The following is a 14,673-nucleotide window of genomic DNA, read 5'->3' as shown; positions in this document are numbered from 1 at the left end:
GAACTCGCAACCTTGAGATCAAGACCTGAGCTGACAACAAGAGTCGGACGCTTAACCGACTGACCCACCCAGGTGTCCTGCCACACGGTCCGTTTTTAGAAAATAACACTGGGCTCATATTATACATTAGGCTTGATAAACTGCTTTTTTTTTCTTAATAGTTTGGAAATTTTTTCATATGGTTGACTAAACGTATTTTTTTACCGAAGAAAGTAATCCAAATATTAATAAATAGTGGGACGACCGGTGTCTCTGCCTTGTGCATCACAACCAAAGCTGACTGCGTCTGACTTGTTCACGTTCAGGAAGCTTCTTTGCTGACGGGAGGAGTTAATTCGCGGTAATCACTAGTGCTGGTAATAGGAACCAGCATGGGATATTTTCCATGTGACTGTAGATAAGCATGAAATTGTCTTCATCTTCCGCAACACATCAAAATAATTGGAACAAAAGGCACGTACCTTTGTTTGCTCCCCGGGCACAACCAGTTCCTTTGACTTCCCAAGATGGCTGACATTTCCTAACAAACAAACAAACAAGAAAGGCCTTTTTACTCAAAGAGAAGGAAATCTCTTAAGAAATAAAAATTAAACATTTTATATCATCTACAATTAAAAAAAAACTTAACCCAAACGATTAAAAGAATAACTTTATTAAATATTTGTCAGTTTTAAGAAGTGCCCTCAATTACTAACCAAATAACGTATTACAAACCACTAGTTATGAGGTTTTACATTTGTTTAATAGGGAATAATTGGCCCCAATTAAACTGACTGAACTAAGGCTTTTTAGATTACTAAAACAAATTAAACTTTTTAAAATGAGAATTTAGGTGATCTTAAAACCTCTCTAAAATGGATAATGAAACTTGCTAAGTTGTAATCTCCCTGGTTTTATTAGTTATATTAAGATAAATTAAGTGAGATTAAAATCTTATTTGATTTATTTACCTTTGACAATGAAGACCGTTTAAGGGTTACACATCCTCAGCCTTGGCGAGTGCGACTCAATTAGTCAAGTCAGAGTGTCTTTAAAAGCTTTGTGCTTATTGCTTCCAGCATGGAGCGAGGTGTTCATTAAGGTACCAAAATTCTCATAAAAAATCCAAAGTTGCACTAGTGAAAAAACGCTCAACAAGATGAAAACTGATCACATGTTTTTCAGAAAATCAGTATAGTTATTTTAAAACCAGTTTTTAAACAAGATTTGGTTGTGCGTAGGTTTAACGTGTCACTCACGCAGCTTGATAACCATTTGGACTCTTTAAACAGCATTTAAATCTACGGTGAGTAGAGAATGGTACATTTAATTTTATACCATTTTTTTAAGTAAGTTGTACAATGTTTAGTGTGAACCCTTTTATGACAAGCGTTGTTAAATGAACTCTTTCCCTGTTTACAACTATTTATGAAGGCCTTTTTAAATAAGCAAAACATGAAACTGTTAGCTCACACACACGAAATTTCTTTCAAAAGTTTATTTAGTATCAAGCAAGAGGAGACTTTGCTTAACACTACAGAACATTTCAAGACTTGAGTTACAAAAGAATACCACATTATTTGCACTTGTAATTGGCTTCCCTTTTTACGCATGTTGGCAAGAGAAAAAAAAAAACTAGCATATGGCTGAAAGATAAAATAACTAAATTTCTATGGAAACCTTTAAAATGAAAGGTGAGGCTTATGTTAAAAGGATGGATTAACATATTTAGTAAACCTATTTTTTTGTTTAACACTAGTTAATCAAAGTTATTTTTTTTCCTTTTGATGACCTATTTTTTTCATATACAGACTGGAAATAACAAAATTTTACATGTCTTTTTTTTTTTTTTCCTTTTTTCTGCCCAGGTTGATGTTTCAACAAAGTAGTTTTAAGTTCCATCCATTCAGATTTTAAGCATTTTGATTTATTTAAAAAGGGATTGTTCATAGAAAAAAATTACTTTGAACAGTATACAGGACTGGTGGAGATTGGCTATTTCACAACATCAGACAGTACAATCAGTATCTGCCATATGGCTGGTCTCTGTAGACGCCCTTTGCTGTCCTCGCTGAAGGTGCCTTGTGTCTTGAGTTAGTCCAGTCCTCTTGCCCTAAAACCAGGAAGACGAATCACAATTAGATCACTGCCATGGATCCCGCTGGCTTCATTTTTCAGAATATAACTTAGCCCTTGAACCAACGGTAGCTGTCATATTGAAGACATATATCCCTGATGCACTAGGAAAAAACCAACGGTATTTACTTAAAAAAAAAAAAAAAATCACAGACACAATGGAAAATGGTTGTCCCCTTAACAAAACCTAACAGCATGGGAAGAAAAATGAGTTTTGTGTCTTCAATGGCAACCGACTTCACAAGAACTTGCCTTTGGGCCACTCATTTAACCAAAGCTCACAAGCTCAAACAGCAGAGGGAACTGCCTTTTGCTAAACGTCAAGATACTTCTGAATGGGAAAGAGAATGGGAAGAGGATCACTTAAATTTCTTTCTTTCTTTCTTTTTAATGTTTATTTTTGAGACTGAGAGGCAGAGTGCGAGCGGGGGAGGGGCAGAGAGAGAGGGAGACACAGAACCCGAAGGCGGGCTCCGGGGCTCCGAGCCGTCAGCACAGGGCCCGACGCGGGGCTCCGACCCACGAACCGTGAGATCGTGACCTGAGCCGAGTCGGATGCTCAACCTACTGAGCCACCCAGGCGCCCCCACTTAGATTTCTTTTAACAGCAAAAACACAGAAAACGCAGATAAAAATGTGTGCGGGCAAAAGGAGACAAACACAAAGAGCGACGTGGGGATGGGGAGGGAAAGAAAATCGCCGACACCATGTCTCCGGGGCCCTTCCACGGAGAGTTCAGTGAAGGACAGGTGTGTTGGGTGGAATGCGAACGCCCCGACAATTCTTCCTGGATACGAAATACACCTAGTGACGGAATGTTCGTTGTCAGGCATCATACCAGTATCTCCATCCCAGACACGGGTCTGGAGTAACAAGAGGCATCCGTGATCTAGACCTCCTGAAACTAAACACCTGTTCCACCCCAGCACTGTCACCCAGTCGTCACAAGTCTCTGCCAGCAAATGGTTAACGTCTCTGCGGCAACGGACAGCAAGTGAAAAGCCATGTGTCCACTGAGACCAATTTAAAAAGGCTGTGAAGGAAAAACACTTAAAATGACCTCTTCTTTTGATACAAACATGCAATCAACGTCACTCCCTCAAGCTAACTTGCATCAATTTAGGCGGACAGCATCCAGCAAACCAAGGGATTTCTCTTAAGTGTTTGTTACAAATAACAAAAAAAAAAAAAAAAAAAAAAAAAAAAAAAAAAAAATCCAAGGTGAGGTCATCACAGCTTGGGGGCAGGTGATATAACAAAATGCACTTCAAAAGGAACACCGGAAAATGGTTTTTCAGTTATGTTCAGAGAAATGTCAGAACATCCATTAACCAGAATCCTGATTCACTTGCGCTGGGTACCAGGCATTTTATCAGAGCTTTGCAACTGATTGAAGCTTCCTGTTCTCTGATCTCTTTGCCCTCCGGCAAAGGAGCTTCTTACTATCATTATGTTGCTGCCGCCAATTCTTTTAATTAAACCTGTCCTCCTCCTGCACACTGAGACTTCGGACGCGGATTCTCCTGCATCTCTACCAGCTCCCACTGAATTCAGACGGGTTTAGCTGTCTCCCTGCAAGCTGGAGAGAGGGCCTGACGTCCTGTCCCTGGCTCAGTGCTTTGGTAACCTTTATGGAAGGACTCCCACAGTGATGTTTTCAGAGCATTTGCGATCGGAGAGGAATTAAAATATGAAGATGGGGGTGGGAGAGTCGTTTTAGAGCTGCAGACTCAATGACTTCATTTTCCTTTACTGTCAAGAAGCGAAGACACTTCAAAAAGCGCCACGCTTTCAAGTGTCTGCAGTTTGGCAAACGATTCCGTAATTGAGAAAATCAGCACATGGCAATCAACCCAAACAGAAAATCTAAGTTGAGGATGTGAATCTATGCAATTTTCTATGAGTATTTGGTCCTCTTTAAATATTAAATTTAAATCTTAAAGGAGCTTCTGAAAATAGCTAGATATGTACAGACGAACGGAGAGGAAGCTGCTGTTTCGGTCAAAACGTCTTTACGAGGTACGTTCTCCTCCGTTAAGATCTTGAAGGTGTTTCTGGGACCATCCCCCCGCTCTGCTTCCGGTTCACTCTGGCCAGGTACTCACCGTAGGAGTCGTACGTCTCTTCACTGAGTCCATGTCCGTAATCATAGTAATCAGCACCACTGCAATGAACAAAACACGCAAGAAATAAAAACGTAAATAAAGATGAAAACGCAGGAGAAAATGACTTGGCTGTGAGTCTGAATCACATTCAGCGAAGTATTCTAAAACAGTTACCAAAGGTTTCCAACTTTAATGCCTCATGACTGTGTTTGACACTTGAGCCACAGCAAGTGGCCAGTGAGCACGGAGTGAGCGCCTCTTGCGCGTGACGGATACCAAGACCGTCCTGGAGGAAGAGTCTGCAGAGACCGCGGGCGGGTCGTGGACAAGTGCAGCTGCCCCGTGCCAGGCGCCTCGCGGGTGCAGAGGGAGGAAAACCACGGGTTCTGTCCACCAGAAGGCAAGGACCTTCCTTCCTCTCTAGCTCCAACCTCCCAGAAAGCCCGATGCTGTGTGACCTGTGGGCTTTACAACAAGGCCTGAGACTCCAGGTTTCGTTTCCCCAGGACTATGCCGTCACTGTCAGGAAGTGGCTACCGGTCAGGAGGCCGGCACGATGACCGTGTCGTGACAGGAGAGCAGGAGGGCTCCCTGCCGTCCGGTGACGGCAGCCTCACCACGCGTGTGAGGATGAGGCCGAGCATCTTTTCAAAGCACAGGCGCGTCTGCGTTCTCACGTACAGCGTCCTTGAGAAAGCGGGGGGTCGGAGGGAGCCCGTCACCAGGGCCATTCTGCTGCAGACGATGCAAAGGAGGCTACACGTACACAACATATTTCAATCAGGCGTAATTTTTTATAGGAACAGACCTATGGAAAAATCTAGATTACTAACCCACGGCAGATATAAGCACTTTATGACGCTATTTTGAGGATCCAAGGGGGAGCTCCCACTCACCCTCTCAGGCTGTCCGCTTTCCCACTCTACTTAATTTTGTAGGGAAACAATCGTCCTGAATTTGTTATCCTGGATTGTCACGGAAATAAACATTCTCATTATTCCAACCCCATGCAATCAAGTAAGAAGTTCTAATCAAAATGGAAAATGATCAGCTCAGCTGCTTAACACCTTAAGAAGTTGCAAGATGAATAATAAACTCCACGCTGTGAGTGTTGCCGAATGCCAGCTGCCGAGATCCCGTGGAGTCCTCACGGCAGCCCCCGAGGTGAGTGTGAGTGTCATACCCATTTTATAGCTAAGGATGCTGCAGATCTGAAAGCCAGGGCGCCGGCCTCAAGTCTCACAGAGAACAGACAGGTGACACGCTCGTTGGTCAAACCCACACCTGGCTCTCCTCCCCACGCTTCACTGTCAGGTGAGCACTACCAGAGACTCATCGGCTCCGACGGCCGCAGCACAGCACGGCGATCCTAGGAGGAAGGGGTAAGCACGGGGGGGGGGGGGGGGGGGGCGTCCCTTTTTGCCTCAAGTGCGTGGGCAAGGGCCTTCACCTCTGCTCCGCCTTCTGCTAGAAATGTTCTTCTTTCCTCTCCTTCCAAGCTACCTGCTACTCAGTCTTTAGCCACAATGTTACTTCCTTGGGGAACTTTCCCAATCTCCCAGAGTCAGCGTGGCTCCCCAGAGCAGCCCTGTCCTTGCTTTTCCCCCACCCCCGCCCCCCAGCACAGCCCCACTCTACACGGACGACGGAGTCCACGGAGGAGGTGCGCCCCCACCATTGGCTGCGTTGTGGTGGCTACCTGGACAACGTTAATGCTCAAGCAGCTCTGAGCACCCGAGGGCGGAAGCCAAGGGGTAGGGAGAGGGAACAGAGAGGAGATGGCGGCAAGGGCCTTGCAGGCGGGGGAACGGCACACACGAGGCACGGATGCAAGGAACAGGCCTCAGAATTTGAGTCTACCAGTACTTCCATCAGGGTCAAGAAGCACTGACCAAATGCCGAGGCTAGAATATTCCTCCGTATAAAATGCCTCCTCCATGTGCAAAATATAGGTCAGATCTTGTTCTCCTGGCTTACTCACATCCTCACTAGCCAATTAAACAGTGTCCCATACTGGTGATGACGGGAGCCTGCTGCAATGGAGATGGAACGTACGCTCTCTGGAATGTTCTGTGTTAAGCCCCATGGTTTTTTCAAGCATTGCCCAGGAACAGGGCAGTCGCTCTTACAGCTGACCTATTATATACCAAGTGGCAATGTGTAATTTTTCTGAGGAATTGCGTGCGGCTACAGAGTTTTAAAAAAACGTCTTCAGATGGAGAACTGGCACTCCGCGAGGGCATGGGAGAAAGGAAGGGAGCGTGGGAGGAAGGGCCTCTGATGAGTGAGACCCGGGCTGCACTGACCGCCTCTCTGCAGACATGATCTCACTGAACCTCCACAGAGTCGCCATCCTTGAACATGAAGCAGCCGAGGCACAGTGACGCTGAGCCACCAGGTCACACAGCTCAGAAGGGACAGCACCTACACTCGAAGCTCAGGTGCCAACGTCACCACGTGCTGAAGACCTATGCCAGGGGTGGGGGGCGGGCTGTGCGGTTTACCCAGACCTGCCCCGCTCCCTCCCCGAACGTCTCACTTGCCCGTCTGGGGTTTCCATGACCCCTCCTCGCACCCGGAAATGTAAGTCAGGGTCCACGTGAAACTCACTGCCGTGTGATCGTGATGAATTACAACTGCTTTACTTGTCTGTCTGGTCTCAAATTCCCTCCCTCCCTTTCAACAGTTGCAATTTTCCTTCAGGGCAGCACACAGATCTATGGCGAGAGGGAAACAAGAGGGACTGGCTAAAAAAACATCAAAGAAACATTCACATTAAAAAAAAAAAAAATCCAGCAGAAACAAGAATGAAAGAAACAATATTGCTTGCCTCCCTCTTAAGGTTTTACAGCTTTAAATAGGAGAATTGCTTAAGCAGAATGCTCTTTTTCATCTTGAGGACAGAAATTCAGAAAGGAACGCCCTGTTGAAATGTCAGTGTCAACGATGGGTCAAACATCTGTGTGTGAACCTGGGCCTCCACCTGCCGGGCTCCCGGGGTGGGGGGGGCATCCTGCTCACTGTCTCAGCACCCCCGTCCATCAAGCCACGGGCCTGGTGTAGGTCCTGTGCGGACCCCGGGCAGCTGTGACATTCTTGATGGCTCATGCACTGCAGTCGGCCACAAAGTAGTCAAAATAACTTCTCATTTTGTTGGGGGAAAAAAAAAATTGGCTAATGTTTCGTGGAAAACAGCACTAAATTAAATGAACCTCGGTCCTCTTTCCAAAGGTCAGAAGTTACAGCAGAATGGCTCCTTAGACAAATAAAACCCTGATGTTCTTGAGAATTTTATCGGTCGCACAAAGTGAATTACGTCTTCATAGAACTGCAAGAATTTCCTTTCCTGAGACAGGCCCCCACTGTTTAATGCGATGCTGTCGGTGACAGGCACTGAAGCTAATCAACATAGGAGTCGAGCAAGAGCTTTTTGACCAAACCAAGTCTTTATCAAATGGACTGAGCAGTAATGAACATCAGTGCAGACTGGAAATTTGTCTGTGAAGTGCCCTAACACCATTCAGCATAAAAAAAAAAAAAAATGGGGGTGAAGAATGTTTCCCATGAACAGGAGGATAAGAGGTAGCATAATTTGGTCCAGCAATGGTTTGGTGATAAGACAATCTCAGTTTTGACAGATGAAAACTTGAAACTGACATTTGCTATCATTTTGCCCAGTTTCTGATTATTTATTACAAGACTGTCGTCAAGCCAGGAAGCTGGGAGCAGCTGAGCCCCACTCTTACACCTGTCAGCTCCACCGAATTGCTCTGCCAGTGCTTTATCTCGTGCACCTCAAATGTCTATTAGCCAGAGATGTGTCCTAATTCCCAAGGATGAACTAAAAACCCAACATAAGGCAAAAGGGAAAAGACACTAAAAATCTCTTCATTTACACATACAATAACGTTAATAGTAGGTGAGAAAATACAGTAGGCCAAATACGCATCAACTCCCATCAAAAGGGATCCAGGGAAGCTGCTCCCTGAACAGGTCAAGAGTGGGCTTCCCTTGCTGGTCCTATGGCCACGTCTGCCCAGGCCCTTTATTCCCCGCTGTTCTACCCCGTCTCAGTGGTAGGGGGAAGTGTAGGTATGCAGCAGAATTCCTTGCTTTCCCAGAGGTTCTTGGTTTTACCAACCAGCGTCTAGAACGCCCCCCCCACCCCCAACCCCCTGCCAACACACACACTAGGAGAGAACACGGGGGTCAAGGAGCAAACTGTAGTACTGGGACCAAGTCTACCACTCCTGAGACCTTCTATTCTCCACAGACAGGGGTCCAAGAGGAGGACAGAACCTCTGTCCCCAGATCACCCTGTCTCTGTGGGATCAAGAAGGCAATCCTGACATTGATCTGTTCCCTGTCCTTTTAACCTCTTCAAGACTCTCCACCAATTTCTACTTTAAAGTCTCTGAACCCAACTTCATCAGGCCTCTTGCTGGTTTTTATGTCAGCTCGGGAAGCTCTCGACCACTAGGATGCTCTTATCCCCAGGACTCCTGAAGTCCTGCCCGCCTGCTGCTGTCCACCCTCAGCAGCTACTCCACTCTGAAATTCTTCCCCCAGGGCCCCCTGGAATTCACAGCCCACCACTGGCAAAGCTGCCTATATAGTCTCAGCCTCCTCTTGGAACACTCCCTCCTCACTGGAAACTTGATTCTCCTCCGCTGACAGTTATTTCCTGGGTTGTTTCCGGGCAGCCTTCTCCAGTTTTTATCTCCCACAGCTCATGTACCGTTGGGCCCAGAGGAAGGGGGAGCATCTTCCCTCTCCCAGTACCATCGCACTCCATTCCTCCATACCCACACCCAACTCGGAATCTCCCAATAGCATCACTGTCCTAAGTCGTGGGGATTTCAGCACATGGACAGAAGAGCCTTCCAACAAGCTGGTCTCTCGATGCCCTGGACGACTCTTGTCCACCCATCTTGCTCTAGGCTCTTTTAGCCATTAAAGGAGTCACGCCCTAGACTTGCCATTACCAATAACAGAAACCTTCCCCACCTCGCTCAGTGTCCTGTTCCCACTCTATGACGTCCTCTTTCCTGCTTCACCCCGTCCCTCCAGTACATCATCCTTTCACATCCATTGAAACCATCCTCCCCCCCGCCGACACCCCTTAAACCTTTCATCAAGGGAACCACCCAACCGCAAGTGGCTGAAGTCAATACTCAATTCTCAGTCCTTGTGCTTAAATGACTGCTCACCATCTGTTACAAGGGACCTCTTCCTTGACATCCTTTCTTTCCTTGGTTTTCAGGCTGCTGCACTTCCTGGTTTCCTTCCTGTGTCACTGGCTAGACCTCACCAGATGACCTGTTGGTTCCTCCTTTTCCTCAGACCTCTTAAAGCTGGAGAGTTCCAGACTTCAGACCTTGGTCCTCGTCTTCTTTATTGACCTAAACTCCCTTGTGATTTTGTCCAGTCTCTTGCTTTGTATTCATCCTAAATAGCAAAAACTAGCCCCGATCTAAGAACCTCTCTTAAAGTTTACATTCAAGTGTTAACTGCCTATTCGACACCTCAACTTCAATGTCTAACAGACATCTCAAATTTAACCAAGGCCCAGACTCCACTGGACCTCTGATCTTATCCCTAAATCTGCTCCAGCCAAGCTTCCTAGATTTCAGCTGACAGCAGAGTTTCTTGTTTGCTCAGGTCAAAAAAAGTTTGTGGAGTCATTCTTTTCGTGGCTATTCCCTTTGCCTAGAATGCTCTTACCTCTGGACATCTGCATGGCTAACTTCACCTTTCTCAAGTCTCTGCTCAAATGACACTATCTCAACACGGTTCGTTCAGATCACGATTGCAATCTCCCTGTCTGGCAACCCTCATCCGTATCACTCTGCTCTACTTTTTTCTACAGCATTTGCCACTTTCTAACATACTATATACTTACTTATTATTTTTACTGTCTATGTCCTTTTGGTAGAATGGGACTGTGAGCTCTACAAGAGAGGGACTTGGGGCTGGTTTATTCAATGACATACATACCTCAAGCTCCCTGAGAACAACACCTAGTACAAGGCAGGAACTCAGTAAAGTTTGTTAATTGCGCTGACTGAATTGTAAGCAAATCGTTGAAAAATTATGGCCAAGACAATACAAGAAAGACCAAGTGTTATTAGTGGATAAAGATGAACAAGAGGTCACTCCTCTTACCCCACTTCTCAAGGTGCAAGACGGAACGATTCAAAGGCACTTAATATTTTCTGGCTGTTAAATAAACTTGACAAATAAAATCAAAAGGAAACACTAAGCCCAAGTGTGGCTGTATACTTTTGAGCACTTCCTATGTGAAAGACACTATTCTGAAAAATGGAGATCCAGAAATAAGTAAGGTGTGATCTCTGCTCTCAAGAAACTAACAAAGATGAGCATGTATTTCCACAGAGTAGGGTGTAAGTGTGCATGAGCACAGAAGCGTGTCCAAGATACCTTGGGGTCAGAGTCTCAGTTTGTTAGGGGGTGAGAGGAAGGTACGAAGGTAACACGTGACTGGCTGAGGGACTGAATGAGGAGGAAAGAAGCAACAGGTGAGTGGGGGTCAGACTACAAAGCGGTTCACGAACTCTCAAAAACGGGGAGTTTACTAGTTCACCCGGTATACACAGGGCACCGACAATGTGCACGTGTGTGTGTGCATGTATGCGTGTGCGCATATGTATATTCTTTTGCACTTAACCTCATGACAAACCGACGAAGTGGATATTATTGTATCTCCTTTATATACAATAAAATTGAAGGTCTGAGAAGTTAACTCAACTATCCAAGGATGAACAAGAACAAGCGAGGACCAAAGCCCTAAGTCAGGTCTGTCTGATGCCACAGCGGATGTTTATCCTACTCGAGCTGTTGCTCGGAGTGCGGAGGAGATCCTTCCAACAGGAAAGTGGTGACAGTCTCTTAAATCACGACACTGCTTCTCTCCCTCATCTCATGTCACACTCACATCTCTCCTGGCACCTAACATGCCCTCCCACGTAAGTAATAACTTGTGTCTTTCTTCAACTTCTGAATTTTCTCTTTTACAAAATTCTCTTTGCCCCTTCATCCTTCTAGCTCTCCCACTCCGGTGACCCCAGTTTTGAAGTTCCGGGTCCCACCTCCCGTCTCCCTTTTTCTCCCATACTTGCTTGCTCTTTATCCTTTGCTGATACTTGATTTTTAAATTCCTGCCTCCCTAACTGGTTTGGCCTTTGTGGATTCCCAGTATTCGTCCCCATATGAAGATTTAATTACTTACTTTACAACCATCTTCTATTCTTTGGGCTCTGTTCTGTCAAAGTGTGGCTTTGTCAGTTTGTTGAGTCTGTTTTTTAAATGCTTAGTATATGCTGGATAGATAGGTGTTCATTTTCTGATTTGAGATTCTCAGTTTGCCCGTCTGCGGACACTACCTCTCGTTCAAAATAGCTTTCTTCTGGTGGTTGCGGAAAAGGGACAGAGTACGCTATTGGGTGGGATACGCAAGTGATTTGTTTCCCGTCCCTGGGCCTCCTGGTTGCCCTAAAGGGTGGTCCCGTCTGAGGTCTGGCTTTGCATGGCTCCCGCTGTAACCTGGGAATGAACACCACGAGCGCACTGCTGAGCATCCCTGGTTAGAAAGCAGGGCCAGACCAGCCTGGCTGTTCCAAATGCAGTCTTCGATCAATTCCCTTGGTGCCCCTGTTTACAGCCACTGACATGGTTTTACATCTTCCTAAACCTCCCCACCATTACAGCACCCTTCTCTTCCATGGCGGGGGGGGGGGGGGGGCGGGGGGGGGAGAGGGGAGGTGGGAGGGGGTGTTTCATTTGGTTTCCTCAAGGCTCTCGTTTCATCTGCTTTCCCTTCCACAATCTTTCGAAACTTGTTTCTGTCACTTCAAGGGATTCTGAATGGGGGCGGGGCGGGGGGGGGGGCGATGGTGGAGCAGGTATGTGTTCTTAGCCCATCCTCTTGATTCAATCTTCCTGTCTCGTTTTAAATCCTTTTTGGTTTATAATGCATTATAGATTATCCCTTAATCCTCAAGGCCCTGTCTGAAGCAGACATATTATTTAACTTTACAGGTGAGAAAAATGAGGTCAAAGGATGGGAGCCATGTCTAACTCAACTGCTCCCTACAGTGCTGAGCCCTCCCAGATCAGACAGGTAAGAGGAAGACTGATATGAACACGAGGACTGAAGACCGTCCATGACTCACGCAAGAGTCTATAATACGGACGTTGTGTTGAAGCAGATTGTGGCAATTTTCTGGGGTGGGAGGTGAACCTGGAATTCATCCCAGAATCATCTTCAGTGAATCTCTTCCAAAGTTTAATTAGTAAGTTCTGTGTTGTTTGAATTTAACATGAAAGGGCTGATGTTTTTCTGGATTATGTTGGCCTGTTCTTTTAAGATAAAATTTTATCTATAATCCTTTTGACAAAAATTAAAATTTTAGCAAACGTTTACGAAATGCTTATCATCTGGCAGGAAAAACTACCGGACTGAGCACACGTGGTCCAGACAGTAGCTCCGGACCGGCTGGCCTGGGCTAGTGTTTTCGCTCTACTTGGGAGCTTGTAATCCTTCCGCAACCATTAAGAATTTTTACAGATAAAGCAGAGTAAGTGAAAAGTAACATTTAAAATGAAACTGTGGGACTACTCTTGAATATCACAGATAACTGAAAGACTTGAAATTCCTTCAGGGTAATTGGCTAAAAAATTTCCAATCTGCTTTCAGTAAGAGCCTTACTTCTCTAATAGTTCTTTAGTAAGATTTCAGAACATTTCCTCAGGAAGGTGCCGAATAAATAAGTCTCCGCACTGGGCTGCACCGGTCGGATGGCAGAACGGCAGCCAAGGTCTGGTCGTCGGCCCACTGGTTTGCTACATCCGGGCCTCCCCCTTGGTCACGACCGCCCCTCCTGGGGGCTGCTCCCCAAACGGAGCTAGCTTCCTCCAAGACGGGAGAGATGGGGGTAAGGGCACTTCATTCCTGTCTTCCGGGTTTTGCAAAGCGTGTTCAGATCTAAACACAAGGCTGTTAATCCTTTGTCCCTCTTCCCCTGAGGATCGCAAATCTGGACGAGGCAGCTTGGATGTGGGAGGGAGGCCAGGGCCAGCCCCTCTTCGTAGGCCACCCCTGGCTTCACAGCACCCCACGTGTGATGGGCACGCAGGGAACACACTTCTGCCCTCAGGGAGCTGACGGCGTGAGGACAATTCAGTGGACCAAAGGGCTGCACGAGGGTTAAAGGGCCCTCGATAACTAGCTTCCTACGCTTGCCGCTGGGGGCAGCTCTCGCCCTGCGCTCTCCCAGAGCCCTAGTATATGCATCCTGCGTGTGCAAACCGGCCTAGAGCGGTGGTGTTCCAAGTGTGGCCTGGGCACTCCTAAGAGCCCCTGCCCCGACCAAAGTGAGGGTTGCTGCAGGGGAGGGGGGCCGGGGGATGGGCTAAATGGGTGACGGGCATTAAGGAGGACACTCGTTGGGATGAGCACTGGATGTTCCGCGTAAGTGATGAATCACTGGGTTCTACTCCTGAAGCCAAGACTACACTGCAGGCTAACTAACTTGAGAATAAAAAATAAAATAAAATAATTTTGCCATGTTTCGTAAGCTCAGAAATATGATTTCGTAAAAAGAGTAAGTGGAAAAAGGGGTTTAAAAACCTGTGGGGAATTATTCGTGGTCTCTATTCAAATGATGAAGAGTTAACAGAAATTTCAATTTACAGTAGAATCCTATTTTAAAAATGAGTCAAAACCATAAACATTTTAGGAACTGTAACTGAAAAGTTTGTCTCCTATTGTTTTCAGAGACAAAAGAGGATTTTAAAATGACAGATGAGAAAACAGAACTTTTTCTTCTTTACGAATAAATTGATAGCGAACTGGTTACCTTTAAGTATACGTCAGTCATCTGGTTTTGTCGAAGGGAGGCTACCGCGGTCTGAGCTGCGCTGTGACGTCACTAATAGCTTACATTTCTACGGGTCCCCTACGAAGGATACATGCACCTAACCCAGTCACTTAGCGCAGACCCTGTCGCTGTTCCAGCCTCCCTCGTGCGAAGCGAGGCCTGGCCGCCGCGAGGGCACAAGCGCGGGGCGCCGCGGGAGGGCCGGGCGGCTTCTGGCTTCAGGGGTTCAGGGGGGGTCGCGGCTCCGCCACGCGAAGCTATTTGCCGAACCAACTGCCGTGAGCCAAGCATTTCGGGCCTGCGTTCGTTCATTCAGTCGTGGAGTCAAGGTTTAAAGAAACAAAACGGATTCACGACCTTCGTAAAGCTTGTATTAATTATAGTGGGAGGGACAGGCCGTACACAGTTCGTGTATCAACACGGCGAGAATCACAAGAGCAGGAAGGCGGAAAGGCCTGGAATCAAGCTGGTATTTCACAGCCTACCCAGAGAACCCCCGCTACCAGGGTGTCCTGTGAGGCCATGAAGCAGGCGCAGGCACCACCCGCGGGAAC

General features: G+C 46.5%; 1 protein-coding gene and 1 long non-coding RNA gene across 6 annotated transcripts in view; one reads left to right on the top strand and one right to left on the bottom strand.

Annotated features, from left to right (window-relative positions):
* Positions 1 to 14,673, bottom strand: part of KHDRBS3 (KH RNA binding domain containing, signal transduction associated 3) — a 188,329-nt gene that overhangs the window by 6,861 nt on the left and 166,795 nt on the right. For 2 of the 3 annotated variants that reach the window (XM_047842388.1, XM_047842389.1), the window contains exons 8-9: positions 4,221 to 4,279; positions 1,463 to 2,092 (exon numbers count right to left, since the gene is read on the bottom strand). In XM_047842388.1, coding sequence (XP_047698344.1) covers positions 2,001 to 2,092; positions 4,221 to 4,279 — 151 coding nt within the window. In that variant the 3' untranslated portion in view covers positions 1,463 to 2,000. Of the gene's footprint in view, positions 1 to 461; positions 521 to 1,462; positions 2,093 to 4,220; positions 4,280 to 14,673 lie in introns of those variants that run through there. The other variant, XR_007148572.1, reaches the window with a different exon arrangement.
* On the top strand, positions 4,286 to 13,571 carry LOC125156386 (uncharacterized). Of its 3 annotated transcripts, XR_007148575.1 has the most exons (4): positions 4,286 to 5,602; positions 6,565 to 11,206; positions 12,279 to 12,360; positions 12,685 to 13,571. It is a non-coding gene; the product is annotated as an uncharacterized LOC125156386 (long non-coding RNA). The 3 variants fall into 3 exon arrangements; XR_007148574.1 differs by having other exon boundaries at positions 10,970 to 11,206; positions 12,279 to 13,571; XR_007148573.1 differs by having other exon boundaries at positions 12,279 to 13,571.

This window comes from Prionailurus viverrinus, chromosome F2 (assembly GCF_022837055.1).
Source record: "Prionailurus viverrinus isolate Anna chromosome F2, UM_Priviv_1.0, whole genome shotgun sequence".
In the NCBI taxonomy this organism is placed as follows: domain Eukaryota; kingdom Metazoa; phylum Chordata; class Mammalia; order Carnivora; family Felidae; genus Prionailurus; species Prionailurus viverrinus.
The sequence above is the reverse complement of the archived record's forward strand: the minus strand, read 5'-3'. Positions and strand labels throughout refer to the sequence as shown.